Source organism: Elgaria multicarinata, chromosome 1 (assembly GCF_023053635.1).
Source record: "Elgaria multicarinata webbii isolate HBS135686 ecotype San Diego chromosome 1, rElgMul1.1.pri, whole genome shotgun sequence".
Lineage (NCBI taxonomy): Eukaryota > Metazoa > Chordata > Lepidosauria > Squamata > Anguidae > Elgaria > Elgaria multicarinata.
In genome coordinates, this window is record NC_086171.1 from 187,425,302 (window position 1) to 187,439,608 (window position 14,307).

The window sequence follows — 14,307 nt, forward strand, 5'->3', positions numbered from 1 at the left end:
AACATGGATCCCAGACATGGATCCACATGATTTTTACAAGACTGAGTCATGGAAGCCATTGATCCACCACTCGTTGGTACCACCACCGCAAACAAAAGTGGATCTGAAGCATGGGTCTTCACTATTTTTACATGAAAAACCCCCAAACCAAAATCAAATCACAGGGCACATCTGCCTCCATGGACTGATCCATAAAAATCACGGATCTGGCACTCATAGGTGCTGCCGAGGTACAAAAGCATGGATCCTCATGATGTTATATGATTTTTAAAGGGGAGCACAACTTCAACCAGGGGCTGAATCAGAAAAAACCCAGACCCACCACTCTCGCGTACCTCCACACCTTAAAAACATGGATCGTCGTTATGTTTACATGGAAAATTCCTCAAACTACCAGCCCATCACAGTGCACATCTGCCTCCATGGACTGAACCAAGAAAACCACATACCACCATAGCACAAAAACACAGATCCAAGGGACGGATCCCCATGGGGCCTCATTATTTTTACACAGAAAATTGCCCAAACTGCAATCACAGCACACATCTGCCTCCATGGACTGAACCAAAAAAGCGAGGAGGATGCAACAATCAAGTAGTGCAGTATTTATTTTATTGATTTATTTTAGCATTTTTATCCCGCCCTTCAGCCAAAAAGGCTCTTAAGGCGGTTTACAAAAATATTTAAGACTGTCCTTGCCTACAGGCTTACAATCTTAAAATCATGACACGAAAGGAAAGGGGATTGGGAGGGAGGAGGAAAAAAAGCAGCAGCAAATTCAGGCACTAGATCCTTAGCTGCAAAGTTCAGCAGTGACAGTTGGTAGCAGGAGGGAGGGGGCTCTCAGCTGGAGCTGGACCCAGGCAGGATGGAGAGGTAGGTACCTGGCTGCTGCTTCCTCCTCCATTAGATTGTAAGCCTATGTGGCAGAGTCTTGCTATTTACTGTTTTACTCTGTACAGCACCATGTACATTGATGGTGCTATATAAATAAATAAATAATAATAATAATAATAATAATAATAATAACAACAACAACAACAACATTAGGCTGGAGAGCAAAAAACCCACATGAATTACAGTAGCAACCCCCTCTGCCAGCCCACACGTTCGCTTGCACAGAATTCCTTGTCTCCTATGGCAAGCAGGTGAGAGCTTACATACAAGGCTGGGCTATGGGACAAGGATGTCCCATAGGGCTGGTGCTGCTTAGTGCCTCTATTCCATTTTGAGGGCTGGTGCTGCTTAGTGCCTCTATTCCATTTCCATTCACTACATTTTCCAAGTTAGGATGCATGAGGGCTTTTGTATTGCAAACTTTTCAAATAGCTTTTGGGAGGGCAGTGCTCATCCCTAACCTTCCTGCCCTGAGGCGTCTGCCACTAAGGATTTAAATGGGTAATAAGATAGTATTTCTGTGGGCAGCAACAGAGTTGGCCCAGAACTCAGTCTGTGCAGGCAGAGGTGCTCTGGGATGGGTTTGGGGGATTTTCCGTGTAAACATAATCATAAAATCATGAGGATCCATACCTTGGGTTCATGTTTTTGCACTGCAGGGGCACGGAGCAGTGGAGCCATGCTTTTTATGGAGGCAGACATGCTCTGTGATTTGATAGTGGTTTGCGGGACTTTCCCTGCAAAAAGCATGAGAATATATGAGGATCCGTGCCTTCGAACCAAGTTTTATGCTGTGGGGGAGCCCATGGGTGGCAGCTCCATGATATTTTTTTTGGGTTCAGTCGGTGGAGGCAAATATGCTCTGTGATATATATGCGTGTGCGCGGGCGTCCCCTGAAAAAAAACGTATGAAATCACGAGGATCCGTTTTGTATTTCATGTTTCCGATTTTTGCCCAGTCCCGCAGACTGCTGCAACAGATGAGTTATTTGAACTCAGTGGCCCGAACTATTAAAATAATAGCCATTCATTCATTCTGCCGGCGTGGGAAACTTGGGGGCGATGGGAGAAGCCTCCATCGACAGACAAGAAGGGGCGGGGGTTCAAACTAAATATAAAAAGTGAATGACGCTTATACGCCCTTCTTGGTTCCTTTATGCGCCCCCATGGGGAACCTGTCTCAGTGCCTGGACGATGCGCCCCTCAGGGGGTTCCGCGGGTGGGAGCCGCCCAGCCCGCCCCAGGCCTACAGCGAGGCGCAGCGCCTGGCGCTGGAGGAACTCGTGGCCGCCGGCCGGCCGGCTTTCCACGCTTTCTTGCGCCGGGAGAAGATGCGCCCTTTCCTCTCCGAGCCCGAGATCCGGGCCGTGCTGCGCGCCGCGGTGCCGCCGCCCGGACAGGACGAAAGCGCCGCCGCTGCGGATCACGCCCTGAACGCCTCGTTGGATTGCTCGTCGCTCACTTACTTCCCGGTGCAATCCGACGTGGAGCCGCCGGTGCTGGAGCTGGGCTGGCCGGCCTTCATGAGCGGCTCTTTTCGAGGGCTCACGCGGGTGGAGACTCACTTCCAGCCCAGCTTTGGCGAGACCATCTATCCCTGCAAGGAGGCGGTGCGCAAGCAGATCCGGTCGGCCAAGGAGGTGAGAGAGGCGCTCCAGAGCGCCTATTCTCCCTCTGGCGTACTTCCCTTCAATTCCACGTTTTGCAGAGCAATCCTATTCCTTTGCACTTTGGGGTGGGTGAGGGGGAATGTACCTCTTTGCTCTGTGGCATTTCCTTCTAGATCAACGTGCAGAGGGGCTGCAGCCAGATTTAAACATACTTAGTGTAGACCTATTGAACTCAATGGAGCAGGTAAGTCACGACTAATTTAAGTCCCGTTGGTTTCAATGGCTCTACTCTGAGTATAACTAAATCGGGATCTGACCCTTAGTTTGCAATCCTATGCATATCTGCTTGGTGTTAAACTCCACTGAATGGAGCGGATTTCCTGCATGGGTAGGGGTTGGACTACATTACCTTTAGGGTCCCTTCTAATTTTGTGACTACATACATAGTCACATGTCTTGCAATGCCACCTCTCCGCTCTGCACGGACTCTGTGGCATGACACGGGTAGAAATTCAGCAAGTGCAGCATTCTTTAACACTGTACCTCCATGCTATGTAAAGATGTATTGGTTTGGATTTCTGCCTGACTTACAATCTTAGCATAGCTGTTAAAATTTCTGTGTTCTAACTAAAAGAAAATGTAGCAGGGCTGAACTAAAGCCTGGAACATCTGAAGAGTGTCTCTGAGCACATTCAGCTTGCTGTCTCACTTGCCACTTGTCAGACACAAATCTGGGATTAGCAGAAACTTTCTCAAACCATTAGGTTGCAGTCTTATGTACATTCACCTGATAGTAAGATCCAAGTAGGGTGCTTCAAACGGGATGAGCGTTGCATGTTTGAATGCTTCAGTGTGGAAAAAAAATCTCCATGCATGTAGAAAAATAGCATGTCTGGCAGAGGCTGAGTGTTTCTCCTCCATGAACAGAGTCTTTACTATGGGTGAGCCCTCAAATATATAATCCCATACCTCTGTCCTTTCCCTACTGCAGCTCTGATGCATGAATTATAATCTCTGCATTCAACAGGCAGTATCTATAGGGATATGCAGCCCTCCAGAGAAATAATCTTTTGGCCCAAACTAGACACAATAAGTTTCTCCTAATGTTTATCCAAGATCTGCTTCCCTGAAATTCCAACCCATTGGTTCAAGTCCTGCACATGGGAGCAACAGAGGACAAGTCTGCTCCCTCTTCTGCGCGACAGCCCTTCAGCTATTGGGAGACGACTATTGTGTCTCCCCTTAATTTTCTCTTCTCCAGGCAAAACATACGCAGCTCTTTCAACCATTCCTCACAGGACTTAGTTTCCAGACTGCTCACCCTCCTCTGGACAGGCTCCAGTTTGTCAATGTCCTTCTTAAAATGTGCTGCCCAAAAGTGCTCCAGATGCAGGAGTCCCCCAACTTTTGGGGCACATTTGGGAATTTGAGAAACTGCTCTGGACACCACCCCATAATGGCTTCCTTGGAGTGGGAGGGTGCTGTTGCACCATGTCCTGCTTGTTCATCCCGGGCCAATGGCTGGTTGGCCACTGTGTGAACAGAGTGGTGGACTAGATGGACCCTTGGTCTGATCCAGCAGGGCTCTTCTTATGTTCTTATGGAGGACGAGGCTAGTCACATTATGGCTGCCATGGCTAGTCAAGTGGGGGGGGGGGGAGAAATGGTGAGGCTTGAGGCTGGGAGGGAGGGGGAATAGAAAGAGTTGCTTAATGGCCTGTCCAATTTTCTTCTGTCCCCACAGACCTTTCTTCCTTAAGCCTCTGCCTCTCCCCTCCCTCCCTTCTTCATCTTCTTTCTCTCCATTCCTAGCCCCCATTCTTTACTTTTTCTCTCCCACCTACCTTTATCTTGCTGTTTCTCTCCACTCCCAGCCTCCAGCCTCACTATTTCTCCTCACAACCTTTTTTACCTCACGTTTCCCCCCCCCCCCGCCCAGCCTCGCTCTTTTTCTCCCCTCTACCTTTTTGCCTTGCTTTCTCTTCATACCTGCTGAACAGCTGATAGGAGGTTCAGGTACAAGAAGGAGAAGATGTAAAATGTTTTTAAAAATATATTTTTTGAAAGGGGCAGGGAGTGAAGAACTATACAGGCGCTACTGGAGATGCCACAGGTGCTGGCCCTGCTATAGCTATTCCCTATGGGGCTGTTTTGAGCATAAAAGTTACTGTGTGGGTGGTCAGTGTGAGGTATACCATCCCCACCACACTTTCACCTCCAATTTTAGACTCCTGCCACTGCTTTTTATTTATAAGAAAATCTGTTTGACAGGCATTTTCCATTCAATATCCTGTTGAATGGAAAATGTTGAATGGAATATCCTCATTGTAACTTTTCTGGCTTCTCTCAGAATACTTCAGAAGTTTCGCCTGAGGCCGGACCTCCTTATGTGCTGCAAATTTAACTGCAGGTGAAACCCAGTAATGATCCAGGACTCCCACTAAGAAAGTGGCTTTCTTAAAAATTCCTCACATGTTTTGTTTGAAGAGGAACTCTGAACTTCACATAGAATTTTGCTTTAGGCACACACACAAAATTGCTTCAAAAATGGGTATCTAGCTGACAAGTTTATTTTGCCTTTAAACGGCTTCTGTCTGCTATACAGCACAAACAGCTGCTCAGGTACATGTTGTGCCAGTAGTGGCTCAGGTTGTCTCCTTCCGTTCTGATAGTCTACCTGCACGACTAAATTAACTCTTCCACCTGTAATTTGTTTCAGGTCATTGCTCTAGTTATGGATTTCTTCACAGATATTGACATCTTTAGTGATCTTCTGGAAGCCTGCCAGAAGCGGGGCATCAGAGTGTACATCCTCTTGGATCAAGCTTATTTCCCCTACTTTCTGAAAATGTGTAGAGATCTGGGAATCAACCTGGAACAGGAAAAGGTCAGTGCTACCAAGGTGAAGATCTGGGATTACAGGTAGGAACAGCAACAAAATGTTGCAGGGTAGAATGCTCTTGTTAAACGTTCCTGCCAGGCAGCCATGCCCTGTATTATTTATTTAATTTATTTATTTATTGCATTTATATCCCGCCTTTTTCCTCCAAGGAACCCAAGGCGGTGTATATATTTTATCCTCACAACAACAACCCTCTGAGGTGGGTTAGGCTGAGAGTCTGTGACGGGCCCAAAGTTACCCAGTGGGTTTCCACGGCCGAGTGGGGACTAGAACCTAGATCTCCCGACTCCCAGTCCAACACTTTAGCCACTACACCGCACTGGCTCAGAATACTCCATTCCATTCCCCGTATTACCCATTTTTCACCCCCACCCCCACCAGCAGTCCTCTAGCATTCTGTGCCCACTGAGCATGCTCAGTCCTTATTAGGCAGTTTAGGGGTGTCCCATTGGTTCCTTGCCTTAAAGGTAATTTGTACTTCTGCAAATGTTTGGTTACCCAAGTCTGCTAGTGCCTCCCTCTAGTGTACGGATGATACTGTTTGGGTTACATAAGGATCTATACTCAGAGAATGAGCTCACTATTATGAAGGATAAGGGCATTGTCAACAGTCTGTCTGCAAGGCAAGAATTCCACATAACCCCTTCAAATGAGATACAGGCATATCCACAATTCTTAATTCAAATGTGTGTGTGTGTGTGTGTGTGTGTGTGTGTGTGTGTGTTATAGTCCAACACGGAGCCTCAAAGGGCATCCTTCCCACAAGACCAGCACAACTGCAGAGCTGTTAGTGGCCTCACCTGCTCTATTCAATAGTTGCCACATGTTTGAACTATCCACAGACTTTCATATTATGTAGCCTCAGCTCTGATATCATGCTTTGAATGGTGGTGGTTCACCCATTCAGCTGAGACTCCCAGATTAAGGGTGCAATCCTATGCACGTGCAATCATCCTACAATTCCCAGCATGCCCCATCCTCGCTGCCTGGAGGGATGTTGGGAGTTGTAGGATTCCACCCCCCCCACACACACCCTATCTAAACATGTGTAGATTGTGCCTCAAATATCTGATGGTGCACATCAGTAATATTGAAGCTGTTTTAGCCCAAAGGTTGGATTCCATTTCGAAGAAACTCCTGGGGGGCTGATTCCAGTGAGGGGGGGGGGACAAAGATAAAGGGGGCAGGGCAAAAAATACCAAAGGTAAGAGCATATTGCCACTTAAAGCCCTTGTAGCCAGTAATTTAGCTTTAGGAGAGGCATTTCAACCTTTCAGAATGGGGAAAAAACTGCACAAAAGCTGGGAAACCTCCCAACCATCAACGATGAGGCTGGGGCAGGGGCAGGGGCATGGACCTCTGGAGAGCCCCAAAGGGCTGGATTTGCCCCCCCCCCCCGTGCTCCCTGGTGCATATGTGTGTAAAATTTAGACCAAAGTCTGTTGCCTCTTCATCTTCCCAATTCCATCAGTATTTATACAAATCTAAGAATGGTGGAGTCTCTTTGGTTGCATCTGGACACAGAGAGAAGAGTCTACCTCCTTTATGTGCCAGTGGAGTCCCTTTTTTAATTGGATCTGCTGTATATGTCACCATGCAAGTGATTGTGTGTGTGTGTGTGTGTGTGTGTGTGTGTGTGTGTATAAAGACTTTACCTTTAGTTCAATGAAGCTAATTCTAGTTAACATGATGAGGTGCATTTTATAACCGTTATATTCACTCTCCCGCCTACCTTTTCATTTTCGAACAGCTCCTTAGGGTCCGGAGTATTACTGGAAAAACCTTTTGCACGAGATCAGGAACCAAATTATTTGGGAAGGCCCATGAAAAATTCATGTTAGTTGATGGCATTAGAGTGACTACAGGTTCCTACAGGCAAGTCTGTGTATGTTTTCATTGGCATGTCGCCTGTTGTGGTTTCAGATATAAGGAGTCATAACAAGCTACTATGTGCTTGACTCACAGAATATCTTCCCCTAAAATGTCTCCAGCATCCAGAGTCATGTAGGAACAAACCATGAGTCACACAATGTCAGTCAATATCTGTAATCTGTTTGCTTGTTGACTAAAATAATTTGAGAAGTATTTGTGTGAATATAGGTTTTATTGTGGATTATTTGTTTTGTGCCCATGGTGCTGTACTACACCACTGTGGTGAATGGGCTAGGAACTCATGCAAGAGCTCAGTGTGCATCACTGAACAGTATTCTGTGATACAAGTAGGACCTGTAACAAAATGGTCCTGTTCAGACGACACACTAAGCCACGTTGGTTAAGCGTTTTGAGCTAAACATTATGACTTAGTGTGTTGTGTGAACCATGACTTAATGTGTCGTGGGAACCATTCCTAACCATGGTGGCCACATAACCAAAGTTTAAACATGCTCACTAACCTTTTGCTGCAAAAGGGATAGTGGCCTAACCATGGCTTAGCACGCTGTCTGAACAGGCCCAATGTTGCATTATGGAGTGCTGCTGTTCAGTGTTCCAGTCACTCAGCCATGCTTTCTTTCAGGATACTCCATTCTGTTCTTTCTCTCTCTCTGGGTATATAGTTGCTTCTGTAGTAAGTGTGTAAAACCTCTTTCAGCCAGAGGGACAAATTCCATTTCGGAAAGCTCTTGGGGGACCATATTCCATTGATGGGTGGTGCTGAAGGCAAAAGAGGTGGGGCCAAAATACCCCAAATTACCATCATATTTTAGCTTAAAGCACTTACTGCCAGTAACTAAGCCTTAGGAGGGGCATTTCAACCTTTTAGAATGGGGAAAAACTGCACAAAAGCCGGGAAATCCCCCCCCCCCAATGATTGGTGATCAAGGGTGGGATCAGGGAAAAGGGTTGGGCCATCTGGGGCCTCCTCTACAGTCAGATTGGGACCACAGCTGGGCCTGACATTCTACACCCCTGCTCTATGGGCTGTCTGTCCCAAAAGACTTGTGGAACGAATTTAGAAATTATTAGTTATAAACAACAAAGCTTTATAGGCACAGAATAAAATAAATTTAAGATCTATTCTTGCATTAAATGTTCAAATAGTGATAGAGTTGTTAGGTCCTCAGTCCATTGCATTATGGAAGGTGAGCATTTATCCTTCCAACATTGTAATTTCAGTCTTTTGGCTGTCATAAGGGCTTGGAAAATTCATTTGCGCTGACCATATGTTAACTTCCAAGAAATCGGTAAATAGTTTAGGAGGACATGTACATCATTCAGTGTTAAAGACTGTTCCAATACAAAGTTTATCCATATAATGACCCCCTCCTTGGGCATTACCAAAACGTATAGCTATTAGGTGCATTACATCTCCAACAATTATGTTAATTAGACAAGCCCTTGTTAAAAAGATGTGGCAACCACAAGTTTATAAACCTAGTTAAAATTATTTTTAAAGGAAGCTGAGTACCATATTCTGTTGAGAGTCTAGCTAGTGACATCTAAAATACAGGGTTTCTGTGAACATGTAATTAAGTAATGATACTTTTCAGCTCTTCCAGATCTATTAGAATTAGGTTGGGAGGGGATCTTAAAGTAAGTAAAATACTACAGTACTAATGCTATGGGATTCAGCTTAGCTGCTGACTGAATTCTCTCTTTTTTATAGTTTTACTTGGACTGATGGGAATCTAAACAGCAGCAACATTTTAATACTTTCTGGTCCAGCAGTGGCAGATTTCGAACTACGATTCCGGGCCCTCTATGCACAGTCAAAGCTCATCAGCACAAAGATGTCAATGCCTGGCAAAAATACTAGGTTGGAGCAAATTTTGGGGAAAGTAATGCCTTCCAACGAATTTTCCAAGAGAAATGTCTTGAAAATGGATTTTTTCTACCTGAGAACATATGCTGGAAATATGAAGAGCAAGCAGACATTCCTACAGGTTTCCAGGGACACAAGGTGTGAATCCAATATTATAATAAAGGTGCCTCCACTGTTAGCTAAGAGAAACAATTCTGTATACATAAAAACTCAAAGGATGATACGATGGTAAAGATTGGATTCATCTTTCACCAATAAAAAGAGTGTCAGATAAACAGGAAAATCTCCTTTTAACTTTTGGGGTCTAGGAGATAGACAATCAAAGTGTTAATTAAAAAGGAGATGGCATTAGCTATCTCTAGCAGACTGGATACATAAAAAAGATTCCTGTTTTATGGATCTGGGGTGCATAACCTTTTCGGCATGTGATGCTGGCTCACGCACATAAGCACATATGCAGACACGTAGATACACACACACACACACACACACACACACACACACACACACACACACTGCTGGGGGTGGGGAGCGGCTGAGTAGAGAGTGTTCTCCCTACTCTATCTGTCAGTGATCCTGATTTAGATCACTCTTTCTTCCCTGCTGCTACCACTGAGGAAAATGCAGTCTGCATTAGGATTGCTGGACGAGGGAATTGGAGGAAGCAGTGGTAGAAGGGGGTCTGGGCATTCTTGGAGACTGCAGTTAAGATCCTGGGGTGTCTTCAGGTTGTGCACCCCAGCAAGTTTGACCCAAAGTATCTCCAAATGTATCCTGCTACAAGCCACCATTTGACAACTTGTCCATAAAAATGATATAAATAGCTAAAGAACTACAGTACAGTAATAAATAAAAATTACTTTCCCCCACGGATGGCATGTACAGGAGTGGGAGAATCTACTTTGTTGGTGGACGTCACAGGAGTTTCACTAGTGAGTCACTAAAAGTCATTGTTTGCTTTGAAAATTAAAATTAAACATTTAATGCAAGAATAGATCTTGAATTTATTTTATTCTGTGCCTATAAAGCTTTGTCGTTTATAACTAATAATAAAATATCTGCAGCAGATTAATCTGACTGGCTTTATTTGGACTTCAGCATGTGGTAGTCAAATCAATTGTGTTTAAATACCTTTGCCTGGGTCTCATAACTTCTATGTTTGCATTTATTCTCGGGGTATTTATATTTCAGAATATTTGGCGGGAGGGGGTGGGATACACTACAATATAGACATCCTCGCCTTCCTGAACATGTTTCCTATTTTATTATGGACAGGATTCTTGAACTTGTGAATATGTGACAACTCTCATTGATTGCAGTGCAGCATTCTGTATTTGAGTTTAAGCATGGGAACCAATGCTTATTTGCATAGCCTTCTTCTGCTTCTACCTTCTGCTCTGTATGTGTCATCTCTCTTTAAATGCTGCAACTAAGTGTTTCACAATGCTAGCTTTAGGATTGGACAAGGCATCTTCAGTGGGTCCTCTTGAGTACTTTGTGTGAAGTGGAATGAAGGACCTTTTGCAGATACCCTCTGGAGCTTGTCCTGCTGTCCTCACCTGATTTCTTTTTTTGCAGTGCAGTGGGCTTCTTGCCCATGACAAGGGGAAAAATGATTAGCGATTGACTGACACATGTATTTCATAGCCAGTATGAGTGAAAGTGCCTTTTGCTTAACCTGTGGCAACCTTCACAGAATCATACAACTGGAAGGGGATGGAAGGTCACCAAATCCCAAAGCCCGCCCTAAATTATAATCGGGGCACTCCATGCATCTCCTCCCACTAGTCTACACAATCCAAAAGACGTGCGGGAGATTTCAGAAAGCTGTCAACATTTAGTACATGGCCAGCTTTGTATAGGTCCATGCGGGCTGCTTGGTTCACTTGAGAATCTGATATTGTTACACTGGACACAACAATCATTTATGAATAAGAGAAAACTGGGGTGATAGTTCAGTGTTTCAAGGTTGGATTGTTACTCTAAGTCAGGGACGTTGAAACTTGTTCAGCTTGAGCGCTGAATTCCATTTTGGAGCAGCTCTCAGGGGGCCACATTCCACTGAGGGTGGGGCTAAAATACCAGCATGTTTAGCTAAAAGCTCTTATTGCCAGTAACTAAGCCATAGGAGAGGCAATTCAACCTTTTACAATGGGGGGAAAACTACAAAAGCTGGGAAACCACCAAATGATCAGTGGTTGAGGGAAAGGGGGTTGGGCCAGGGGAAAGGGGTGGGTTTCCTAGGGAACCTCAGAGGATTGGATCGGGGCCCGGGGCAGGCCAGATTTGGCCCACGGGCCTATTGATGTTAGTCTACATCACCAGTGACTAACCTTTTCACAAGTGTGACTGGCACAGCCCCAGGCATGAGTGCCACTGTAGTGTACATTTCAGTTACTTAGGCCATCCCATTCCTCTGTATTTTGGTCTGGTTATGCCTCTAATCTACTAGGTGAGAAAGAAGGTAGCAGTTTACTACAGGATAGGGAAGTAGAAATGCAAATCTAACGTCATAGGCACGCCTGTTGGTCTTCCTACCCCAATCCAGAAGCGCCACAAACTTCTATTTATTTGTTACATTTATATCCTCGTGCCTGTGTCACTTGTGCCTCAGTTTAGCCATCCACCCATACTCAATAACATAAAATTCTTCATTTGCCACAATTTTTGATAGCATATTCATTTACTTTTTCTCTGTGGGCCACTAGGGTGACCATACGAAAAGGAGAACAGCGCTCCTGTAACACTTGTATAGAAAAGGGAATTTCTACAGGTGTCATCTCTCTGTGTGCAGCACCTGGTGAAATTCCTTCTTCATCACAACAGTTAAAGCTGCAGGAGCCCTGCCCTCTTTTAAATCTGGTCTCTCTAATATAGCTCCTGCACCTTTAACTGTTGTGGTGAAGAGGAAATTTCCCCAGGTTCTCCATATACACAAATGACACCTGCTGAAATTCCCTTTTCTACGCAACTGTTGAAGATACAGGAGCCCTGTCCTCCTTTTCATATGGTCACTCTAGTTATACAGTACATTATTAGGAAGGAACGTGCCAGGCTCCCGAAAGAGGAGCTTTGCTGCTAGGTCTAAGCTCCGTCCTTGGCGCCAACCTGGCAGTTGCAGGGGGCGGGCGGGCGGGCGAGCGGGGTGGTGTTGGTGGGAAGCAACCATGGCAACCGTCGGCCAATCAGGAAAGCCCTCTTAATCACCTGGTTCTCTCAGACGCTTTCCCTTCCTTCTGACCTTTCACCCCAAGATGGTGGCGCCTGTCGGTCAGTGGAAGTTTTGGAAACCAGGTAAGGACCGAACCTTTCCGGAGGCAGCGGGAATAAAAGAACCTGGAGAGGCGGCGGCGGCGGGAGTAAGAAGCGGTGGCGGAAGTTATGTTGTTGTTTCTTCCTCTTATCGGTCCGAAGCGCTTTTTCATGCCGCCGAAGGACTGGGGCGGGGCCGTGAGTAGGGAGAGGCTCTGCCCGGTGATCTTTCCTTGCGGAGGACGGAAAGGAGAGAGAACCTGCTTTTTTCTCTATCCGAACAACGGAAAGTTAGTTACCAAAGCGCACCTCCCCGGGATACATTAAACAAATAATAGAGGATTTTTTTTGGGGGGGGGGTGTTCAAGGTAGCCTGGACACAAGTTGACAACCTCCACCTTAACGATGTGGGGGAGGAAAAAAAACACTCTGCGCGTACTCCAGAGCTCCTTTATCGTTATCGTTCTTGAGCGTGATGCCTGTTTGAAAAGAAATACTTGTGAGCTTTAGTGTAAACGGAGACTAGGGGTTCTCGTTATTTGCAATCCTCATGGCCTTTTTTTAATGTAGTGAGGGATTCAAACTATTGAAAGGCACTTTAAAACATTTTTAACTTAGCTACTTGTTTATCCTAAAGATTAAGATTTCAGTCCTAAGTATGCACAGTAGGGAGTTCGTTCAGTTTACTGAGATCCTGAGTGTATATATTGTTGGGTGGCATTTCTAAGCATACTTGCATTTTGCTCTCATACTTGTACTCTTCTAGGAAGTAAGTCCTATCGAAATCAGTGGAATTTATTTCAGTTAATGTAGTGAGGGCTGGGCTTGCATCCTTTCCATCAGCAGTATATCAAATGAAAAATAATTATATTGTTTATTTTGATTTTACTTCTAATACCAGCCCAATGGATTGAACACATTGGAGAAGGATATACAGTATACTGCATTTTTTGTGAAGAACTGTAATAACACTATCCGTCATAAATCTAGACAAATCTTCCCCAACCTTCCAGTTGTTTTGGACTTCACTGCCCTGTCCTTTTAAATTTTGTACTCTGAATTTGTTAACAGAATTTGTCACTAGTAGAGTATGAAATTTCAGCAGGCAGGACAGCTAGCAGTCAGCAGAGCAATCCTAACTCCCAGATCTGCTGGCTGGTGGGGGTTAAACAGGCAGAGGCAGCCCTCTGCTGGCGGAGAGAAGCTCTGCTGGCAGGGGCCACGGCCACGGCCACTCCAGCAACCCCGAAACAAGATGTTAGGGGGACAGATCTGCTTTGGGATCTGTGGGATGCAAAGCCCCTCTATTATCCCGAGAAGGGTTTGAATTGGGCCTCTCACCTATGCCAGCATAGCTAATTCCCTCTCCCTGGCAATGATTTAAAAGGGGGGATTCTTTAAATCCAGTAAAGCCACTATCCCACCACACTATGGCTGGTGTGAGGTAGTCAAGCTTTGGAAGTAGTTGGCAAACTGCCACTTCACCCCTGTTAGGATTGCTCTATAATTCAAGCAGCCAGCCATCAAAGGCTATGTTGTGATTTTTGCCTTCCAATTTCTTACATTCTTGACATAGGCTGGCTGTTAGGTAATATTGTATAGGCAGTTCCTAAGAGAAGGTATGTTTATTTGTGACCCTTTGAGGAGTCCTGGGATACATGAAAGATATGGAAGGTTGCTAGGGAAAGAATGAACTACAGCATGAACTTCCAGAATAAATGCTAATGGCACTGCAGAACACATTATCTTGGGGCTACATCTGGTACAGCTAACATTCAGCAAAAGTCAAATGGCAGAGTAATAATTGAGGGAATTCATTCATATATTAAATAGCCTGACTGCTGTATAAACAGATGCATGCTGCAGTGAAGTGTCAAAGTATGTAT

The 14,307-nt window shown here is 45.1% G+C and overlaps 1 protein-coding gene and 1 long non-coding RNA gene across 3 annotated transcripts in view; both read left to right on the top strand.

Annotated features, from left to right (window-relative positions):
- The first annotated feature begins 2,063 nt into the window (after nucleotides 1–2,063).
- Nucleotides 2,064–10,926, top strand: LOC134408487 (protein FAM83D-B-like). The gene is made up of 5 exons (XM_063140829.1): nucleotides 2,064–2,537; nucleotides 5,227–5,394; nucleotides 7,160–7,284; nucleotides 9,014–9,307; nucleotides 10,866–10,926. The coding sequence occupies exons 1-5, from the start codon at nucleotides 2,064–2,066 to the stop codon at nucleotides 10,924–10,926; spliced, it is 1,122 nt and encodes a 373-aa protein (XP_062996899.1).
- A 1,485-nt stretch (nucleotides 10,927–12,411) lies between these two features.
- Nucleotides 12,412–14,307, top strand: part of LOC134411628 (uncharacterized) — a 458,652-nt gene continuing 456,756 nt past the window's right edge. For both annotated transcript variants that reach the window (XR_010026359.1, XR_010026358.1), the window contains exon 1: nucleotides 12,412–12,463. This is a non-coding gene — a long non-coding RNA (uncharacterized LOC134411628). The remainder of the gene's footprint in view (nucleotides 12,464–14,307) is intronic.

Excerpts from the sequence above, each read along its gene's own strand:
- LOC134408487 (XM_063140829.1), top strand. The coding sequence starts at position 2,064 with ATGGGGAACCTGTCTCAGTGCCTGGACGATGCGCCCCTCAGGGGGTTC. Across the intron at positions 5,395-7,159 it reads TCAACCTGGAACAGGAAAAG|CTCCTTAGGGTCCGGAGTAT; the intron begins GTCAGTGCTACC and ends ATTTTCGAACAG. Across the intron at positions 9,308-10,865 it reads CAGGTTTCCAGGGACACAAG|AATCATACAACTGGAAGGGG; the intron begins GTGTGAATCCAA and ends CAACCTTCACAG.